This window comes from Schistocerca piceifrons, chromosome 3 (genome assembly GCF_021461385.2).
Source record: "Schistocerca piceifrons isolate TAMUIC-IGC-003096 chromosome 3, iqSchPice1.1, whole genome shotgun sequence".
Taxonomy (NCBI): Eukaryota; Metazoa; Arthropoda; class Insecta; order Orthoptera; family Acrididae; genus Schistocerca; species Schistocerca piceifrons.
The window spans coordinates 413,375,326-413,395,066 of NC_060140.1; the positions used below are offsets into that span (position 1 = coordinate 413,375,326).

The 19,741-nt window shown below is 42.1% G+C and overlaps 1 protein-coding gene across 1 annotated transcript in view; it reads left to right on the plus strand.

Annotated features, from left to right (window-relative positions):
• LOC124788701 overlaps positions 1 to 19,741 on the plus strand; it is a 433,390-nt gene that overhangs the window by 14,311 nt on the left and 399,338 nt on the right. The window contains exon 2 of the mRNA XM_047255980.1: positions 3,993 to 4,186. Coding sequence (XP_047111936.1) covers positions 3,993 to 4,186 — 194 coding nt within the window. The remainder of the gene's footprint in view (positions 1 to 3,992; positions 4,187 to 19,741) is intronic.

The following is a 19,741-nucleotide window of genomic DNA, read 5'->3' on the forward strand; positions in this document are numbered from 1 at the left end:
AATAAAAATTTGCAGACTGCCAAATAACATTGTAAAATTAATAAAAGTTCATCCGATTACACGTATTTTTCACATTATGTCAACTGCAATATAAATAGTAAAGAAAATGACTGTGTTGAAAATAAAAAAAAAACTGACGAACGGGACTAGATCCAGCGACCCAACGGTTATGGGGCTTGAATGCTAACCAGACGGCTGGCGCCGCTTCATGATAAAAATGGCCACGCACAGGTATATATTTGACAACCGAAATTATCTTGCGATTTTTTCAATAACGCCTGAGAAGTACGCGCTACTGCTTACCATTTTGTTGTCCTCATGGAGTACTACGAGTGTACGAAGTTTGCAGCAAAACCGCGTTCCAAACGTTGTGGCCTCCCCTTGTTAGATAGTCAAGATTTCACCTGCGTGCCGTGTTATGATATCTTACTTAAGTCCTATTATTTATGTTGCGTAGTTTTTTCTCTCTTCTTCGGAGAAAAAGGACTGCATCCTCGGTTGTTACGATGAAATCTGTGCCACTAGTGAAGGTAATTGCGATTTTATCGACACAGTGCGCGGCAGAGAATGTATGTACTTGCACGTCAGATATTATTTCATCACACCGACTGTAAAACTGATCCAAGAAGTGAGAAAATAAAGTTTGCCGAATGAAACAAGTACATCAGTATTTTGAGAAAAGTTCGAGGCATGGAGAGATATTTCCGCTGATCTGAATCAACATGGGAAGTAATTTTGTTTATAGCCATACAGTATGTTACTGAAAGTGCAGTGAAGCGTTAGGTACTGAAGTTGGTCTGGTACTCATCTATCTGTAGTACCTGACATTCCATATACGGATGTGGAGACGGAGAGCTGTACCAGTGGGGATATACTCACGGTTGCCCCAGATATCGATTGAGGTAGCCACCAACAGAAAGCTTAGAGCCACCAGTGGTGGCATCCGGAGCAGACACCCTGATCCCACAGAAGGACCAATCAGCACGCAGACACCGAGGATATATTGGCTGTCCCCGCTGAACTCCCACAGAAACACGTGTGTAGTGGAATGAGCGACACGTTAGCTTGTGACGCGATGGACAGAGGCGGCATGCAAAGCAGCGATCTGAGCTGACTGTCACAACACTGGCCAATAATCACGAGGTGCACAGTCACCGGGCTGCACGGTGGAGTAAAGGGCGGGTCTTAGCACAACATCTTAGTGTAATCAAAGGCGATTACCTGAGTCAAAGGTTAACAGTAGCGTGCAGGGCTGGGCTTTCTGGCAGCAGGACAACAGAAGCATACCACATTGCGTCACAAGTAAATGATTATACGATTCCGAACTTCGTAATTACTAGTAAATGACCTATGTTTTCTTGACCACGTACTGTCTGTAATCAAAAAATAAGGGGCAAAAGGAAAAAAAAAAACCACAAAATAAGATCAGATTTAGCTCAGTTATAACGAACGATTTAGGAGATAATCTGAGCACCCCTCTTAGATTGTTCGCAGGTGATGCTGTCATATACCGTCTTATAAAGTCATTAGATGATCGAAACAAATTGCTAAACAATTTAGACAAGATATCTTTATGGTGTGAAATGTGGCAACTGACTAAATAACGAAAAGTGTGAAGTCATCCACGTGGGTACTAAATGCAATCCGCTAAATTTCGCTTAGAGGATAAAACACACAAATGTAAAGGCTGTAAATTCAATTCAAACTACAGCATAGATCATGTTCTGGGGAAATGAAATGAGCATGTGACGTTGTTGGCCGTGATGCCCAATCCCGGGAAGTTCGGCCCCTGGGTTGCAAGTCTTATTTCGGGTGACGCTTCATTGAGCGACTTGCGCGTCAGTGATGATGAAATGATGATGAGGACAACACAACACCCAGTACACGAGCAGAGAAAATCTCCAACCCGGCCGAGAATCGAATCCCGCCCGCTGCATGATAGGCAAACACGTTACCATTTAGCTAACAGGCGGACGTTGTGGGGAAAGTAAACCGAAGACAGCGATTTGTTGGCACAACACTTAGAAAATGCGACAGGTCTACTAAAGAGCCTGGTTACACTACTCTTGTCCGCCATCTTGTGGAGTATTGCTGTGTGTGGTGTGGGATCCACATTAGACAGCATTGACAGAGGACATAGATAAAGGTCAAACAAGGGCAGCTCAACTGTCTTCAAAGAAAGGGAGAAATGATCATCAAAATAAAAATCCTTCTCACGCATGGTTCGTGAGTGGAATGGTAGAGAAACAGCTTGAAGCTAGTTCCATAAATCCACTGACGAGTACTTCATTGTGAATTGCAGAGTAATCATTTAGATGTAGATATAGGATAATAATTTCGTGGCATCTACATTTAGAAGATATCACATTTACAAACAGAGTAGTCTAACAGAGCGATGTGTAGCACTGCCCCTTACTGGTGAGGGGAGGATCGACAAGCACAATCGCTGCACGGGCAACGAGGTGATTCATAAGGTGACATGTTCAGCACCTGTCATCCACTTTCTTTTTGGCTTCAATTAATTACCAGTCTTTCAGGTCGAAATTGATTGCAGTATTTCGCTTCTTATTCTATTTAAGGTTGATTGATTATATCAATACTTTTTGAATGCAACCCAAATGTTAACAATATTTCCCGACATTTGCGGCCCCATGTGTCTTATATTAAATTACTTGAAACTTCCTGGCAGATTAAAACTGTGTGCCGGGCCGAGACTCGAACTCGGGACCTTTTCCTTTCGCGGGCAAGTACTCTACCAACTGAGCTACCCAAGCACGACTCACGCCCCGTCCTCACATCTTTAATTCCGCCAGTACCTCGTCTCCTACCTTCCAAACCTTACAGAAGCTCTCCTGCGAACCTTGCAGAACTAGAACTCCTGAAAGAAAGGATATTGCGGAGACATGGCTTAGCCACAGCTTGGAGGATGTTTCCAGAATGAGATTTTCACTCTGCAGCGGAGTGTGCGCCGATGTGAAACTTCCTGACAGATTAAAACTGTGTGCCAGACCGAGACTCGAACTCGGGAGCTTTGCTTTTCGCGGACGAGTGCTCTACCAACTGAGCTACCCAACAAGCACGACTCACGGCCCGTCCTCACATCTTTACTTCTGCCAGTATCTCCAGAATGAAGCACTTGCCCGTGAAAGGCAAAGGTCCCGAGTTCGAGTCTCGGTCCGGCACACAGTTTTAACACTCCACTGCAGAGTGAAAATCTCATTTTGGAAACATCCCCCAGGCTGTGGCTAATCCATGTCTACGCAGTATCCTTTCTTTCAGGAGTGCTAGTTCTGCAAGGTTCGCAGGAGAGCTTCTGTAAGGTTTGGAAGGTAGGAGACGAGGTACCGGCAGAAGTAAAGCAGTGAGGACGGGCCGTGAGTCGTGCTTGGGTAGCTCAGTTGGTAGAGCACTTGCCCGCGAAAGGCAAAGGTCCCGTGTTCGAGTCTCGGTCTGGCACACAGTTTTAATCTGTCAGGAAGTTTCACATCGGCGCACACTCCGCTGCAGAGCGAAAATCTCATTCATTAATTTACTTGCTTCACCGTCATTTGCGTCGCTTCAGTGGTTTTTAAACCTTAATAAGAATCACCCAGTTTATGCAGTACTGTCTCTTTCTCTGACATTAGACTCGCAATTCTTCCTTGGAATTTCTCATTTCCTCATGGAATACTCCTGCCATTTCGCAAGAGCGGATCGTATCTGCGGCCGTGCATGTGCGAACCATGTGGTGCCAGTAGACGAGCTTCCGAAGTCTGCGGGCACTGGAGTGCTGTATAGGGTTGGTCTTTCCCGGCCTCTTTGCGACCCCGATTCGCGAGGGCGGCTTTCGCGGAATCCCGCCGGGCGTAAAAAAAACCCTCCGCGGCTCGACTGTCGGCCGCGAGAGGGCCGCGGAGCAGCGAGATGCGCGTGGGTGGCGGTGGGCGGCGGGGGGCGTGTCCGGCGGCGCGGCGCGCATGAGTCGTGGGGCGTGGGGCGGCACGCTACAAAAGGCGCCGCGGCGCCACCGCCGCACGACTCGGCCGCCGGCAGCCCGCCCCTCAGCACTCCAGCTCCAGCTCCAGCTACACGCCAGCTCCAACTCCAGGCACCATGCGGACCTCCCTGGCGCTCATGCTGGCCCTCGCCGCCATCCTTACCACTCACCTGGCAGCCGCCGGGCCCTACCTCGATGACCCCGTCCCCGGTGAGTACCCGCTCACACTTCCTGCCACTTGGCCGACGTCTACATTTTCGCACGCCTGTATTTCTACTTCCATTATTTACTGACTTTACCTGTGGTCTTAGCATTACTATAGCTCGTAGTTAATGCTACTTAGTAACAAAAATCGCCTACCAGTACAGGGAGATGATTATACTAGTTCATGAAATGCATGACACATAACAATGTACTTTTCTATCACTACCAATTTCGGTTAATAACCATAACAACAGTATAAAAGTCTATATATTATTTACATATCATGTCATGTCATATCGGTTGGCAATATTATTCGCACAGCCCCGCCTGACCTGCCCAACATCAAAAGAACTAACAGGTATTTTCATAATCAAGAGGTGGTGTGTCAATGAGAACGCTCAGTTGTGGCTCTGAGCACTATGGGACTTAACTGCTGAGGTCATCAGTCCCCTAGAACTTAGAACTAATTAAACCTTACTAACCTAAGGACATGACACACATCCATGCCCGAGGCAGAATTCGAACCTGCGACCGTAGCAGTCGCGCGGTTCCGGACTGAGCGCCTAGAACCACGAGACCACCGCGGCCGGCGCTCAGTTGTAACTTTTATACTGTCATAATTATGATTGAAACCGGTAGTATTAATGAAGGATATGTAGAAAGATGCGTATCATGCATTACATGAATTACTTAACAGCTGTCGGCAGTCGCCTTACAAACTGTTTAAGATTAATATTACAGTACTCACATAGCATTTAAGATGTCATTATTCCCGTACTCCATAGGCGGCTGGTGCGGAAGAAGCCGTTACATGTGGTACATGTGTACCCCCAGATAAAATCTTTACAGAGCATTACAGAATATACATGTAGATATAGAAAAAACCGTATCCAGTTGCTGTACAGTGTGAACCATAACTCCAGTGATAAAATTTCAGATGCTGTCCGTAGACAGTTTCAGTGTATTTTGGTAACTCGTTACGGAGTAATCGCATTTACTTCGGTTTCTTGACTGCACTGAGATGCAAATATACAAAAAACCCTATGTGTGTTGCTGGGAAACGAATGATTTTCTTTGATGTCTGGTCCACAGTCGACACGAAGCTGTTGCAATTTGCATGAAAATGCTATGAGACGAAGCGACTATTTGGACGCACTTTAGTAATCAGATGCCTTGACCACACTTTTTATTATTTCCAAAATCGCCGAATACGTTTCGACATTCCGTCACTTTGAAAGGCTATAAAACGCAACTAAAAACTGGTATCAAAAGGTATGAAAATATGTTACATTTCATCATTGATCGGAGGCATAGTCTCTAATCAGTATTGCAATGTAAGATAGTCTCATACCTTATTATACCAGTTTTGTCTTGTGTTTTACAGCATTTGGAAATGACGGAATTTCGAAAAGCGTAAGGCGATTTTGGAAATAATAAAAAGTGTGCTCAAGACATCTGAAAGTTATTAAACTGCAACACTTCTTAATGACTTTGTGCCGCCTTCAACTGCAAAATTTCAGTTCATCGTCATACTACTGCACAAATCCGATCTTAGGCTATTTTCAGGTACCATGGCCAGACGGTCTACGGATGGCACTTCAGAACGACGTAATACTAAACAAAGGTGGCATGGACACTTTTGAAAAAAAAATTGTTCTATTCATTCACGATACTTGCTATTGAAAACATCTATACCCACACTACTCTTCGCCTTCAAGCCATTATGGTCTTAGTCTATTATTAAATGTTCACAGAACTGCAGTTAAATGAAAATTTATACAGTACTGTAAAAAAATGAAATATTTTATATCAGCAGTCGCATTAAATCCATACCAAAAGAAATAAAATCTTCTGAATTTAACAGTCTGTAGCAGGATATTATCAATGAGGGCCAATGAAGCAACGAAACGTGAAACTACAACAACTGCTACATGAATATAATATGGGTAGCTATAGCTATTCTCTCTACAGCGATATCCTACGGCATACAGACGTTACCGGATGGAGATGTCCCGTAAGAAATCAAACTGGCTCACATCATGCATAGCAGCAATAGCACAGCACATTGCGAGTTTATTTTTTATTTTATTTTATTTTTATGGACGGTTGTTTCAGCCTCTTTCGTTCTTGCCATAAATTTTCCGCTAACATGAATTTACCACGACTGACGCAGGTATTTTGGGCTAAGGTAGATAATGAGATCAGTTTTTCACTGTTTCTATATCATTGCCCTAGCGTTTACGTATTTTGCGACTCAGTTCTTTTTGCTTACAAAACAAGTGTCTGTTAGTATATCACTATTTTAACGAGATTTTGTTATAATTACTCTGGACAGAATTTCTTTCACAGACATAAAGCTGTCCATCAAATGGACTGCTTCTTGCTGTCTGCTAATAATGTGTGTAGTTAATCTGCGGTGTCACTGAGCCACCGCGGTAGCACGTAGTTCCGTCAGAGTTCATATGAGTAACACTTGACAACATTTATTAGGTATTTTAAAGTCATAACCAAAGGTTAGTCGTCAGGAATACTGTTCCTGTAATCCAAGGCTAACGCCTCGCATGGTTTCTTTTTCCCTTTCAGTAACCCTTTGATTCTTTCGATTGATGACAAAGATGAGTTTTCTTGGATAGCAGTAGAGACAAAAAAATTTCAGCATAGTTTTCTACGAACGATGTCTCCCCAATTTTGTAACGTTTTTGCAATACCGTTCGTCGGTTCAGAGACTCGTTGTAGTTCCATCATCGTATTTTTCAAATTTAGTTAATTTATGGTTGCTTGCTTCTCTGTTGGGATTTCGGCGAAACGTCAGTATGACTCTTGTTCCACAGGTGGAGTGCGGCATCAAAGTATCTCATGCCCTCTGTGTAAGGAAAGCTCTTATTTAAATAAGAACGTTTATTTCAGGTGAATTTAATCATGACGTGAGCAGTGTAATATGGCTAGAAACAAAGGCTGTTTGAATCCTATGTAAAACCCTAAATCACGCATATATAGTGAATCGAGTACTACAAGTGGCACTCCCCTATGTATTTTAAGTGTATGTAATTAAAAGTGTGATTGTTTCTTTTTGCGTCCATCGACAACGTCAGACATATATCTTGTGTCCTTGGAATCTTTCGCGACGGCATACATGAACAAAACGATCTCGGTTTTCAAGCCGCGTCAATTCGAATAAAATCCTCGAGATTTCGATGACCATCTCCACCATCGTCGTCAGGAGTCCACTGACTGAATTCCTGACGACGATGGCGGAGATGGTAATCGAAATGTCGAGGATTTTATTCGAAATGACGCGGCTTGAAAACCGAGAACGTTTTATTCAAACATATATCTTATTTTTCAGACTGAAATTTTTCGTAGCATTTTTTTTGTTTGAGTCAGCAGTCTTCTGATTGGTTTGATGTGGCCAGCCAGAAATTCCTCTCCTCAATTATTTGCTGGATGTATTGCAATATCAGTTCAAATGGTTCAAATGGCTCTAAGCACTATGGGACTTAACATCTGAGTTCATCAGTTCCCTAGACTTAGAACTACTTAAACCTAACTAACCTAAGGACATCACACACATCCATGCCCACGGCAGGATTCGAACCTGCGACCGTAGCAGCAGCGCGGTTCCGGACTGAAGCTTCTAGAACCACTCGGTCTCCAATATCTGTCTTCCTCTACAGCTTTACCCTCTGCAGCTAACTCTAGTACCATGGAAGTTATTTCCTTATGTCTTAACAGATGTCCCACCATCCTGTCCTTTCTATTTGTTAGCGTTTTCCATATATTCCTTTCCTCTCCGACTCTGCGGAGACCACCTCATTTCTTATCTTATCAGTCCACCTGATAGCCAACATTCTTCTGTAAAGGCATTTTTCAAAGGCTTCGATTTTCTTCTGTCCCGGTTTTCCCACACTCCATGTTTCATTACCATACAATCCTGTGCTCCAATGGTACATTCTCAGAAATTTTTACCTGAAATTAAAGCCTTTGTTTGATGCTAGTAGACTTCTCTTGGCCAAGATTGCTCTTTTTTCCATTGGTAGTTTGGCTTTTATGCCCTCCGTGCTACGATCATCATGGGCTATTTTCCTGTCTAGGTAGCAGAATTCCTTAACTTCATCTACTTCATGATCACCAATCCTGATGTTAAGTTTCTCGCTGTTTTCATTTCTGCTGCTTCTCATTACTTTCGTCTTTCTTCGATCTCCTGTCAATCCATATGCTGTGCTCATTAGACTGTTCATTACATTAAGCAAATTCTGTAATTCTTCCTCACTTTCACTGAGTTTAACAATTTCATCAGCGAATATTATCACTGATAATCATTCATCTTGAATTTTAATTCCACTCTTGAAACTTTATTTTATTTCTGTCATGGCTTCTTTTTCCTGTTATAGAACGAACATTATGGGCGGAAGGCTGCATTCCTGACTTACACCTTTTTTAATCCGAGCACCTCGTTCTTGGTCTTTCACTCTTATTATTTCCTCTTGGTTGCTGCACGTATTGAATACTACACCATTTTTCCTATAGCTTATCCCTATTTTTCTCAGAATTTCGAACGTATTACATCATTTGACATTGTGACCGCTTTTTCCAGGTCGACAGATCCTATGAACGTGTCTTGATGTTTCTTTAGTCTTGCTGCCATTAGCAATCGCGATGTCAGAACTACTTTACTGATGTCTTTATCTCTCCTAAAGCCAAACTGACCGTCATCTAACACATCTTCAATTTTCTTTCCCCTTGTTCTGTATATTATTCTTGTCAGCAACTTGGATACATAGATGTTAAGCTGATTGCGGGATAATTCTAGCACTTGTCTGCTCTTGCAGTCTTCGGAATAATGTGGATGATGTTTGTTTCGAAAATCAGATGGTGTATCACCGACTCATACCCTCTACACACCAACGTGAATAGTCATTTTGTTGCCATCTCCTCCCAGTACGTTAAGAAATTCAGATGCAATATCATCGATCCGTACTGCCTTATTCGATGTCAAATCATCCAAAGCTTTCTAAACTCTGAGTCCAATACTAGAGCCCCTATTTCTTCTGTTTCGACTCCTGTTTCTTCTTTTATCTCGCCATAAAGTCTTCGCCCCCATAACGACCTCAATATACTCTTTCCATCTATCTGCTCTCTCCTTTGCATTTAACAGTGGAATTCCCATTGCACTGTTAATGTTACCATCCTTGCTTTTAATTTCACGGAAGGTTGTTCAGATTTTTCAATATGCTGAGCCAGTCCTTCGGACGATCTTCTCTTTATCGAATTCTTCACATTTTCATGCATTTATTTCTCCTTAGGTTCTATGTACTTCCTATTGATTTCAGGGACCTGTATTTCCTGTATGCTTGAATTTACCTGAAAATTTTTGTACTTCCCACTTTCTTCGATCAGCTGAAGTATTTTTTTTTGTTACCTATGATTTCTTGGCAGTTGTCTTCCTTGTACCTAAGGTTTTATTTCCAACTTCCGTGACTGCACCTTTTAGAGATGGCTATTCCTCTGCTGCTAAGCTATTCCTGATCTCAGTATCTTCAGTCTCAGAGAACTTCAGGAGTATCTCTTCATTCCTTAGCACTTTCTTATCCCAGTTCTTTGCGCATTGGTTCTTTCTAATTAGTCTCTTAAGCTTCAACTTACTCTTCATCACTACTAATTGTGGTATGTGTCTACATCAGCTCCAGGGTTCGATTTGCAATCCAGTATCTGATTTCGGGATCTCTCCCTGACCACAATGTAATCTAATTGAAATCTTCCCAGATCTTCCGACCTTTTCCAAGTATACTCCTACTCCTGTGATTCTTGAATATAGTATTCGATATTACTAGCTGAAATTTATTGAAGAACTTTTCTCGTCTTTCATTCCTGGTACCAAGCCCCTATTCTTTTGTATTCCTTTCTTCTGCTCCCTTTTTTCCCTTACAACCGCAGTTTAGTTCCTCATGGCTATTATATTTTCATCTCCATTTGTGTTCTGTATTACCCGTTCAGTATCCTCACATATCTCCTCATCTTCGGCTTGTGACGACGGCATGTATTGGGTGTTGGTTTGCTGCCGATTCTTATGAGAACAACCGTATCACTGAATTGTTTTCAGTAGCCCACTCTCTGCCCTACCTTTTTATTCATAATGAATCCTACTCCCTTCATATCATTTTCTGCTGTTGTTGAAGTTACCCTGTACTCATATGCCCAGAAATCTCTGTCTTCTATCCATTTCACTTCACTGACCCCCACTATATCTATACTGAGTCTTATCATTTCCCTTTTCAGATTTTCTAGTTTACCTAGTGTGTTTAAACTTCTGACATTTCATGTCCCGACTGTTAGAACGTTATCCATTCATTGGTTATTCAATTTTTTTCTCATGATCACCTCCGCCTTTGCGGTCCCCTCCCTGAGATCCGAATGGAGGCTATTCCGGAATCTTTTGCCAATGGAGAGATCAGCATGACGCTTTTTCAGTTACAGGCCACATGTCCTGTGTATACACATTATGTGTCTTTACTGCAGTGGTTTCAATGGAAATGCCTTCTGCATCCTCACGGCGTAGATCATTGCAGTTTGGCACCCCAAGGGCAAGAGAGTGTCCTGGACCTATGTCGGCTCCTCCGCCCTCTTTGAGAAGGTCGTTAGCGGGATGAGGCTGGCTTCTTGTACCGGAAATCTTAGGCCACCATAGCTAATGATTTTTGTTCAAAATTTAAGCCATTTCTGACACGTGAGACTGAAATTTTTCGCAGGAATTTACCTATCATACAACTTTAAGGGTACTCGTACACCGTTATTGACACTGCTGATGTCTTCTTCTGACGTTTAGACACCAGCGCTGGTTTTTTTTTCCGGAATTGACTGGAATGCAAAGCCTTTGATTTTTGAACGTCAGAAACAGTACGCCACTCGTAATCACCAATCGTAGTAATACACGGAAAGTCATCGAGTAAAACAGGAGTAATATCCAGCGTTCCTCAAGTAAGTGTTATAGGCCCTCTATTGTTCCTGATCTATATTACCGACATAGGTGACAATCTGAGTAGCTCTCTTAGATTGTTTGCGGATGATGCTGTCAGTTACCCTCTAGTAAAGTCATTAGATGACCAAAACTAATTGCAAAATTATTTAGATAATATATCGGTATGGTGCGAAACGTGGCAATTGACCCCGAATAGAGAAAAGTGTGAAGTTGTTCACATGAGTACTAAAAGAAATCCACTAACATTCGATTACGCGGACGTCACACGAAGGCTGTAAATTCAACTAAATACTTAGGGATTACAATTACAAATACCCTAAATTGGAACGATCACATAGATAATGTTGTGGGTAGACCAAACCAAAGACTGCGATTCGTTGGCAGAACACTTAGAAGGTGCAACAGGTCTACTAAAGAGACAGCTTACACTACGCTTGTCCGCCCTATTCTGGAGTACTGCTGTGCGGTGTGGGATCCGCATCAGGTGGGACTGACGGATGACATCGAAAAAGTTCAAAGAAGGGCCGCTCGTTTTGTATTCTCGCGGAATAGGGGAGATAGTTCCACTGACATGTTACGTGAATTGGGGTGGCAATCATTAAAAGAACGGAGTTTTTCGTTGCGATGGGATCTTCTCATGAAATTGCAATCACCAGTTATTCCTCCGATTGCGAAAACATTCTGTTGATACTCACCTACATAGGGAGTAATGATCATCACGATAAAATAAGAGAAATCAGGGCTCACACAGAAAAATTTAAGTGCTCGTTTTTCCCGCGCACCGTTCGAGAGTGGAATGGTAGAGAGACAACTTGAAGGTGGTTCATTGAACCCTCTTCCAGGCATTTTATTGTGAATAGCGGAGTAATCACGTAGATGTAGATGTAGATGTAAACGGGGTTCGCTTTTCCGTACACAGAGCATCCTAAACTTCGAACACCAGTTACTAGCAAGGATGTCCAGGCCGCTATACTTATTCTGCGAAGTACTTTGTAACTATTCTAATGTGCGAAAAAGTTTCTCAGATTTCGCCAAGATTGACGTCTTCATCATTTCACATTAAAATTTATCGTTAAAATGTAGCTTCTTGTACACCGTTAAATATTAGACTACTGCAGAATAGAGTTAGAAAGCTTATGCGTAAAAGTCGGGAGAAGTATTCGCTTTTAGCATTCATTTCACATTTAATGCATACTTCTCTTTCAGGCTGAGGGTTACACAAATGAACTCAAGTTCACGTTGCTATACTTCATACATTACGGGTTTAACTTTTAACACAAAAAAATTACAGCTACCAGGTGTGAATCGTGTTTAAATCACGACGCGTTTCGAGAACGTAATATCATCTTAAATGTGACTCTGATTCCACAGTTCGTGTACTTAGAGAAACAGCATTTTTGCAAAGTCAGTAGTAATGAGATCTCAGTTAATTGTTGAGAGATGTTTCAGCGTTATAGGAATTCACAACCATTAGGCATAACTGTTATAAAGTAATGGACACTAGCGAAAATGTGTCAAGTGTCAAATAGCAATATAACTTGCATCGAGAACTGCTTTTCTGTTACAAGAAGAGAACATGTGATTTACGGTTGGAGATATCTGACTAACTCTAGAGGGTGAAGTTAAATTGTATACCCCATTTATAGAGAAGGAAAATCAGTTATCACATTGCACTTTCTTGTGTGGTAAATACCTATTACCATTCTTATTGCTTCAGTGATAATATTTTCCTTATTTTTACCTTATTTTATTATCAATGGTGGGAACACTACAGCGAAAAATTAAAGTACATTAACGTACACGTGTAACTGTAGCATTCTACATGCGGCGATTAAAGGCACATTGAACATCTGATGAACTCAGTCGACTAGATATTTCTGGAAAGCGCTTCGTGCTGATTTCGAGTCTCGCCAAGGCAGTGCTAGTCGGACAGAATAAGCCTTCCGTTCGTATGTATTATTCTGTGACAGTCACGCACTGTAATCTAAATGCGGTCAAATGGACGTCTGTTCGAGTTACGTACTTCTCGTGCTCAATACGTCCTGATGATATTTACTGGGTTTGTAAGGAACAATTTTACGTTGCGCCTGGTATAGCTGCAGCCTTATCGTACGAATCGCAAATCCCGTTACCGTTTGCCTCACTGTGGTCTATTTCGCCTCGAGATTTACAGCACACGGTTATAGTTGGCGGGGACTTCAACCTTCCCTCGATATGTTGGCAAAAATACTTGTTCAGAACCGGTGTTAGGCAGAAAACATCTTCCGAGATTGTCCTAAATGCTTTCTCCGAAAATTGTTTCGAGCAGTTAGTCCAGGAACCCACGCGAATTGTAAATGATTGCGAAAGCACACTTGACCTCATAGCCACAAACAATCCAGAGCTAATAGAGAGCATCATGACTGATACAGGGATTAGTGATCACAAGGTCGTTGTAGCTAGGCTCAACACCGTTTCTTCCAAATCCACCACAAACAAACGCAAAATAATTTTATTTAAAAAAGCGGATACAATGCCACTAGAAGCTTTCCTAAGAGACAATCTCCATTCCTTCCGAACTGACTATGCAAATGTAGACGAGATGTGGCTCAAATTCAAAGATATAATAGGAACAGCAACTGAGAGATTCATACCTCATAAATTGGTAAGAGATGGAACTGATCCCCCATGGTACACAAAACAGGTCCGAACGCTGTTGCAGAGGCAACGGAAAAAACATGCGAAGTTTAGAAGAACGCAAAATCCCGAAGTTTGGCTAAAATTTACAGACGCGTGAAATTTGGCGCGGACTTCAACTCGAGATGCCTTTAATAGGTTCCACAACGAAACATTGTCTCGAAATTTGGCAGAAAATCCGAAGAAATTCTGGTCGTATGTAAAGTACACAAGCGGCAAGACGCAGTCAATACCTTCGCTGCGCAGTGCTGATGGTACTGTTACCGACGACTGTGCCGCTAAAGCGGAGTTATTGAACGCAGTTTTCCGAAATTCCTTCACCAGGGAAGACGAATGGAATATTCCAGAATTTGAAACACGAACAGCTGCTAGTATGAGTTTCGTAGAGGTAGATACCTTAGGGGTTACGAAACCCTTAGGGGTTGCGAAACAATTCAAATCGCTTGATACGGGCAAGTCTTCAGGTCCAGATTGTATACCGATTAGGTTCCTTTCCGATTACGCTGATACAATAGCTCCCTACTTAGCAATCATATGCAACTGCTCTCTCACCGATAGATCTGTACCTACAGATTGGAAAATTGCGCAGGTCGCACCAGTGTTTAAGAAGGGTAGTAGGAGTAATTCATCGAACCATAGACCTATATCATTGACGTCGGTTTGCAGCAGGGGTTTGGAACATATACTGTATTCAAACATTATGAATCACCTCGAAGGGAACGATCTATTGATACGTAATCAGCATGGTTTCAGAAAACATCGTTCTTGTGCGACGCAGCTAGCTCTTTATTCGCACGAAGTAATGGCCGCTATCGACAGGGGATCTCAAGTTGATTCCGTATTTCTAGATTTCCGGAAAGCTTTTGACACCGTTCCTCACAAGTGACTTCTAATCAAGCTGCGGGCCTATGGGGTATCGTCTCAGTTGTGCGACTGGATTCGTGATTTCATGTCAGGAAGGTCGCAGATCGTAGTAATAGACGGCAAATCATCGAGTAAAACTGAAGTGATATCAGGTGTACCCCAGGGAAGCGTCCTGGGACCTCTGCTGTTCCTGATCTATATAAATGACCTGGGTGACAATCTGAGCAGTTCTCTTAGGTTGTTCGCAGATGATGCTGTAATTTACCGTCTAGTTAGGTCATCCGAAGACCAGTATCAGTTGCAAAGCGATTTAGAAATGATTGCTGTATGATGTGGCAGGTGACAGTTGACGCTAAATAACGAAAAGTGTGAGGGGATCCACATGAGTTCCAAAAGAAATCCGTTGGAATTCGATTACTCGATAAATAGTACAATTCTCAAGGCTGTCAATTCAACTAAGTACCTGGGTGTTAAAATTACGAACAACTTCAGTTGGAAAGACCACATAGATAATATTGTGGGGAAGGCGAGCCAAAGGTTGCGTTTCATTGGCAGGACACTTAGAAGATGCAACAAGTCTGATAAAGAGACAGCTTACACTACACTGTTCGTCCTCTGTTAGAATATTGCTGCGCGGTGTGGGATCCTTACCAGGTGGTATTGACGGAGGACATCGAAAGGGTGCAAAAAAGGGCAGCTCGTTTTGTATTATCACGTAATAGGGGAGAGAGTGTGGCAGATATGATACGTGAATTGGGATGGAATATTAAAGCAAAGACGTTTTTCGTTGCGGCGAGATCTATTTACGAAATTTCAGTCACCGACTTTCTCTTCCGAATGCGAAAATACTTTGTTGAGCGCAACCTACATAGGTAGGAATGATCATCAGAATAAAATAAGAGAATTAGAACTCGAACAGAAAGGTTTAGGTGTTCGTTTTTCCCGCGCGCTGTTCGGGAGTGGAATGGTAGAGAGATAGTACGATTGTGGTTCGATGAACCCTCTGCCAAGCACTTAATGTGAATTGCAGAGTAGTCATGTAGATGTAGATGAACAGAAAGGTTTAGGTGTTCGTTTTTCCCGCGCGCTTTTCGGGAGTGGAATGGTAGAGAGATAGTATGATTGTGGATCGATGAACCCTCTGCCAAGCACTTAAATGTGAATTGCAGAGTAATCATGTAGATGTAGACACAGTACAATAATGTTGACATGTCCCGTGAGGTGGTTCTGCTATACCAGGTGTCTTGTTTTGCATTTCACTCCTGTGCCCAGACACACACACACACACAAAGGGAAAAGCTACCTCGTACGGAACAATTCGCACAATTTCCGTATCCTGGCTTGATTATAAGCAAACTTGAACGGAGAGAGTTGTACAGTTTGAGTCCGCAGACAAAGCTGATAGTCGAGACGGTGAGATGGAGAGAAAATGTTTTAGTGGATGGTGACTAGCAAGCCTAAAAATTTTGTTTCTGGTAGATATTACAAACCATGGCGACGAAAGAATTTAAATTATCTTATCGTCAACAGCAGTGTTTATCTGAGTGAGTACTGCGAAAATACACCCGTTTCTTATTCTTTCCTTGTCCTGCCTCCATTCAAGGAGTAAGCGATTCATTAGCTCCAGCCACGGGAGGTGAGCTTCACTTTTTACGAATTCTATTTTCTGAGAAGCTTTACCTACGTGCCTTCGTACGTGCTAGTATTCCGTTTTAACAATTATTACACAAATTACACGACGAACTGATGTCTGTAGGAAATGATGATTTTATTTCTCGAAATGTATTTAATTTCTGATGTTAGCCACTCCAACAGAGAAACAAAGCTACTGTCATAACTTTTTTTCATATTATTCCGAGTCACTAAAAAAAAAACTATCACAGTAAAGAGATTGAGGCTACGTGTTGGTCTGGGACCCGAAACCGCAAACGAAAAACGTCCTGGTTCGATTTTCGGTTTGGGTAATGGTTTTTATCTGTCATAAAGTTTCATAATAGTGGACACACGGCATAAACAGTTTCGATGTTACAGACGTTATAAGTCAGAGGTCGCACATATTGACTTTTTTATAATCCTCTTTTGACTGTTACGTCACTCTCAATATTCATATAATTTCCTAGCCGATGGGTGCGTTAGCACGTAGTGGGTGCGTACATCTCCTCAAGCTAATGTGAAAAATATCGATAGCATGAGTAGGGTATTCTCCTCCGTACTGTTTCTTCCAGGAGTGCCATTCCAGCATGAAGTGCTGGCACAGTCTGAGGGGTACGAATGAAGGGGAGTAGGCAATGACAGAATTGTAGGTTGAAACCATGAGTCAAGCTAGGAGGGGCCGCTAAAATTGCATCTCACTGAGAAATTGCGTAGGTTCTAGCTTCTCAGGACATTGGGTAAAAATCGAAATCTTAATTTTCTAGACACAGAGACGCAGTTCATTGGTTCCATTTCATTTACGTAATTCTCCAACGACGACCGTTCCAGGATATGCTATATTCTCCCGAGCTAAAGCTACACGTTCCAAATTTACTAATGCCAGGAGCTAATTTAGAAGTGACTGAATGTAACGTTCACTGGAAATGATACATTGAAACTACTTCGGGAGAAAGGTGCCAAATTCCTAATGTTGGTAGCATAATGGCAATGGTTTTGATCAAGTATGTAACAATAACTCACTTAGGTTTTTCTACAGACGTGATACGTACCTGAGGCGGATATGATGTCGCCGACTAATGATCATCAATAACCTACAGCGTCGCCGAACATGTGTCTTTAATACTGATACGGAACGATTATTCATTACATGTGGCTTCATTGTCAACGTGGTCTTCAGTTGGAAGACTGGTTTGACGGTTCACGAGGCTTCTCTGTTCTGTGCAAGTCTCTTCATCTCTGCATAAATACTGAAATCTACGTGCTTCCGAACCTGATTATTGTTTTTAAGCCTTGATCTCCTTCTAAAATTTTACACCTACCGACCTCCCTCCACGCTTCCTCTACTACCAAACTAGCGATTTGTTCATCTGTCAGGATGTGTCCTTTCAAATGATCCTTGGTCTCCAATTATGATTTTTCCAGGATGTAACCTACGAACAGAACCCTTCCTTTAGTCAAGCCGTGCCATTAAATTGGTTTTTCAACAGCTAGATTCAGTACCTACCGATTAATTATCCGATATGCCCATCTAATTTTCAATATTCTGCGGCTCTTGTTTTCTGAACTGTTTATCATCCATTCCACTTGCATATGAGCCTACACACCGGACAAATACTTGCAGAAAAAACTCTCTAAAATATAAATTTGTATTCCATGTTAATTTTTTTTCAGAAATTCTGTAATTGTTATTGGGAACCTGTATTTTATAACCTCCCTGATTCGACCATCGTAAGCTATTTAGGGGCCTACATAACAATGCTCATCTGGTACTGCAGGTCTGAATTCTTAATCTAATACCCACAGTGTTGCCTTATTTAAGTCGACTACGTTCTATCACTCCTGTTTTACTTTTGTTGATATCCATCTAACTCTTTTGGAGACGCTATCAATTCATTTCAAGTGATTTGCCAATTCCTTTGCCGTCTCTGACATCATCGGCAATGCTTGTAGCTGTATATATTTGACACATCTACTCGAGAAGCAAGTGTGATGACTGCGGATGGTACTTCGTACCGAAACCGGTGGCCAGTAAGCAAAAATAAAAACATGTACTTTTCCTTTTGATTTTAATCTAGTGTCCTACAACATTAATTCCTTTTTCAAATTTTTCCATGATTTCCTTTCATCATGTGCGCATTGAATAATATAGTGGGTAGGCTACAACAATTGTCAACTCCATTGTCAATTACTGCTTCCCATTCTTGTCCTTTGACTCTTATAATTGCAGTCTGTTATTTGAACGAATTGTGGCCAACCTTTCGCACCTATTTGTATAACTTTGTAACTTAAGTTTACAGTATCCTCTTTCCTGTCTAGTCTGGCCAGTCAGGACATAAGGCAGTTCTACGTATTAAAATGTTAGCACATTTGTCACAAAGAATAGCCGAATCGAGGGATGATTTCCATTCCTGTTCCACTCACAAATAGAGCGCGGGAAAGACGACTGCCTATATGCATCCGTACGAGCCCTAATCTCTCCAGTCTTATCTTCGTGGTCCTTACGCAAAATGTAGTTGCGGCTGTAGAATCGTTCAGCAGTCAGCCCCAAACGTCGGTTCTCTAAATTTTCTCAACCTACTCCTAGAAGAGAACGTCACATTCAAACCAGTGACTCCAATTTGAGTTCCCGAAGCATCACCGTAATACTTGGATGTTGCTCGAACCTACCGGCAACAAATCTAACAACCCGCTTCTGAATTGCTTCGATGTCTTCCTATAATCCGATCTGGTGCGGATCCCAAACACTCGAACAATACTCAACAACGGATCGCCCTCGTGTCCTATATGCTGTCTCCTTTACAGATGAACCACACTTCCCTAAAAATCTCGTCGAACATTCGCCTTCTCTACAATACTCCTTCACATGATCATTCCATTTTATATTGATTTTTACCGTTACGCTTAGATAATAATCGACGTGACTTTGTCAAGAAGCACATTGCTAATGCTGTATTCGAACAATATGGATTCGTTTTTCAAACTCATTTGCACTAACTTACATTTTTATACATTTAGAGCTAACTGAGAATCATCACACCAACTGAAATTTTGTCTAAGTCAGCTTGTATCCTCCTACATTCACTCTACGCCGACACCTCCGCCTACAACTCAGCATCATCAGCAAATAACCGCAGACTGCTCCCTGCCCTGTACATCAGATCATTTATCTATTTAGAAAACAAGAGCGGTCCTATCACACTTCCCTGGTGCAGTCCTGACGATACCATCGTCTCTCACGAACACTCGCCTTCGAGGATAACACACAGTCTTCTATTGCTTAAGAAGCATATGCTTGTACCTTCTTTAATAATCTGCAGTGTGGCATCGAGTTAAATGCCTTTCGGAAATCTGGGAATATGGAATCCGCCCGTTATCCTTTATTCATAGTTCGC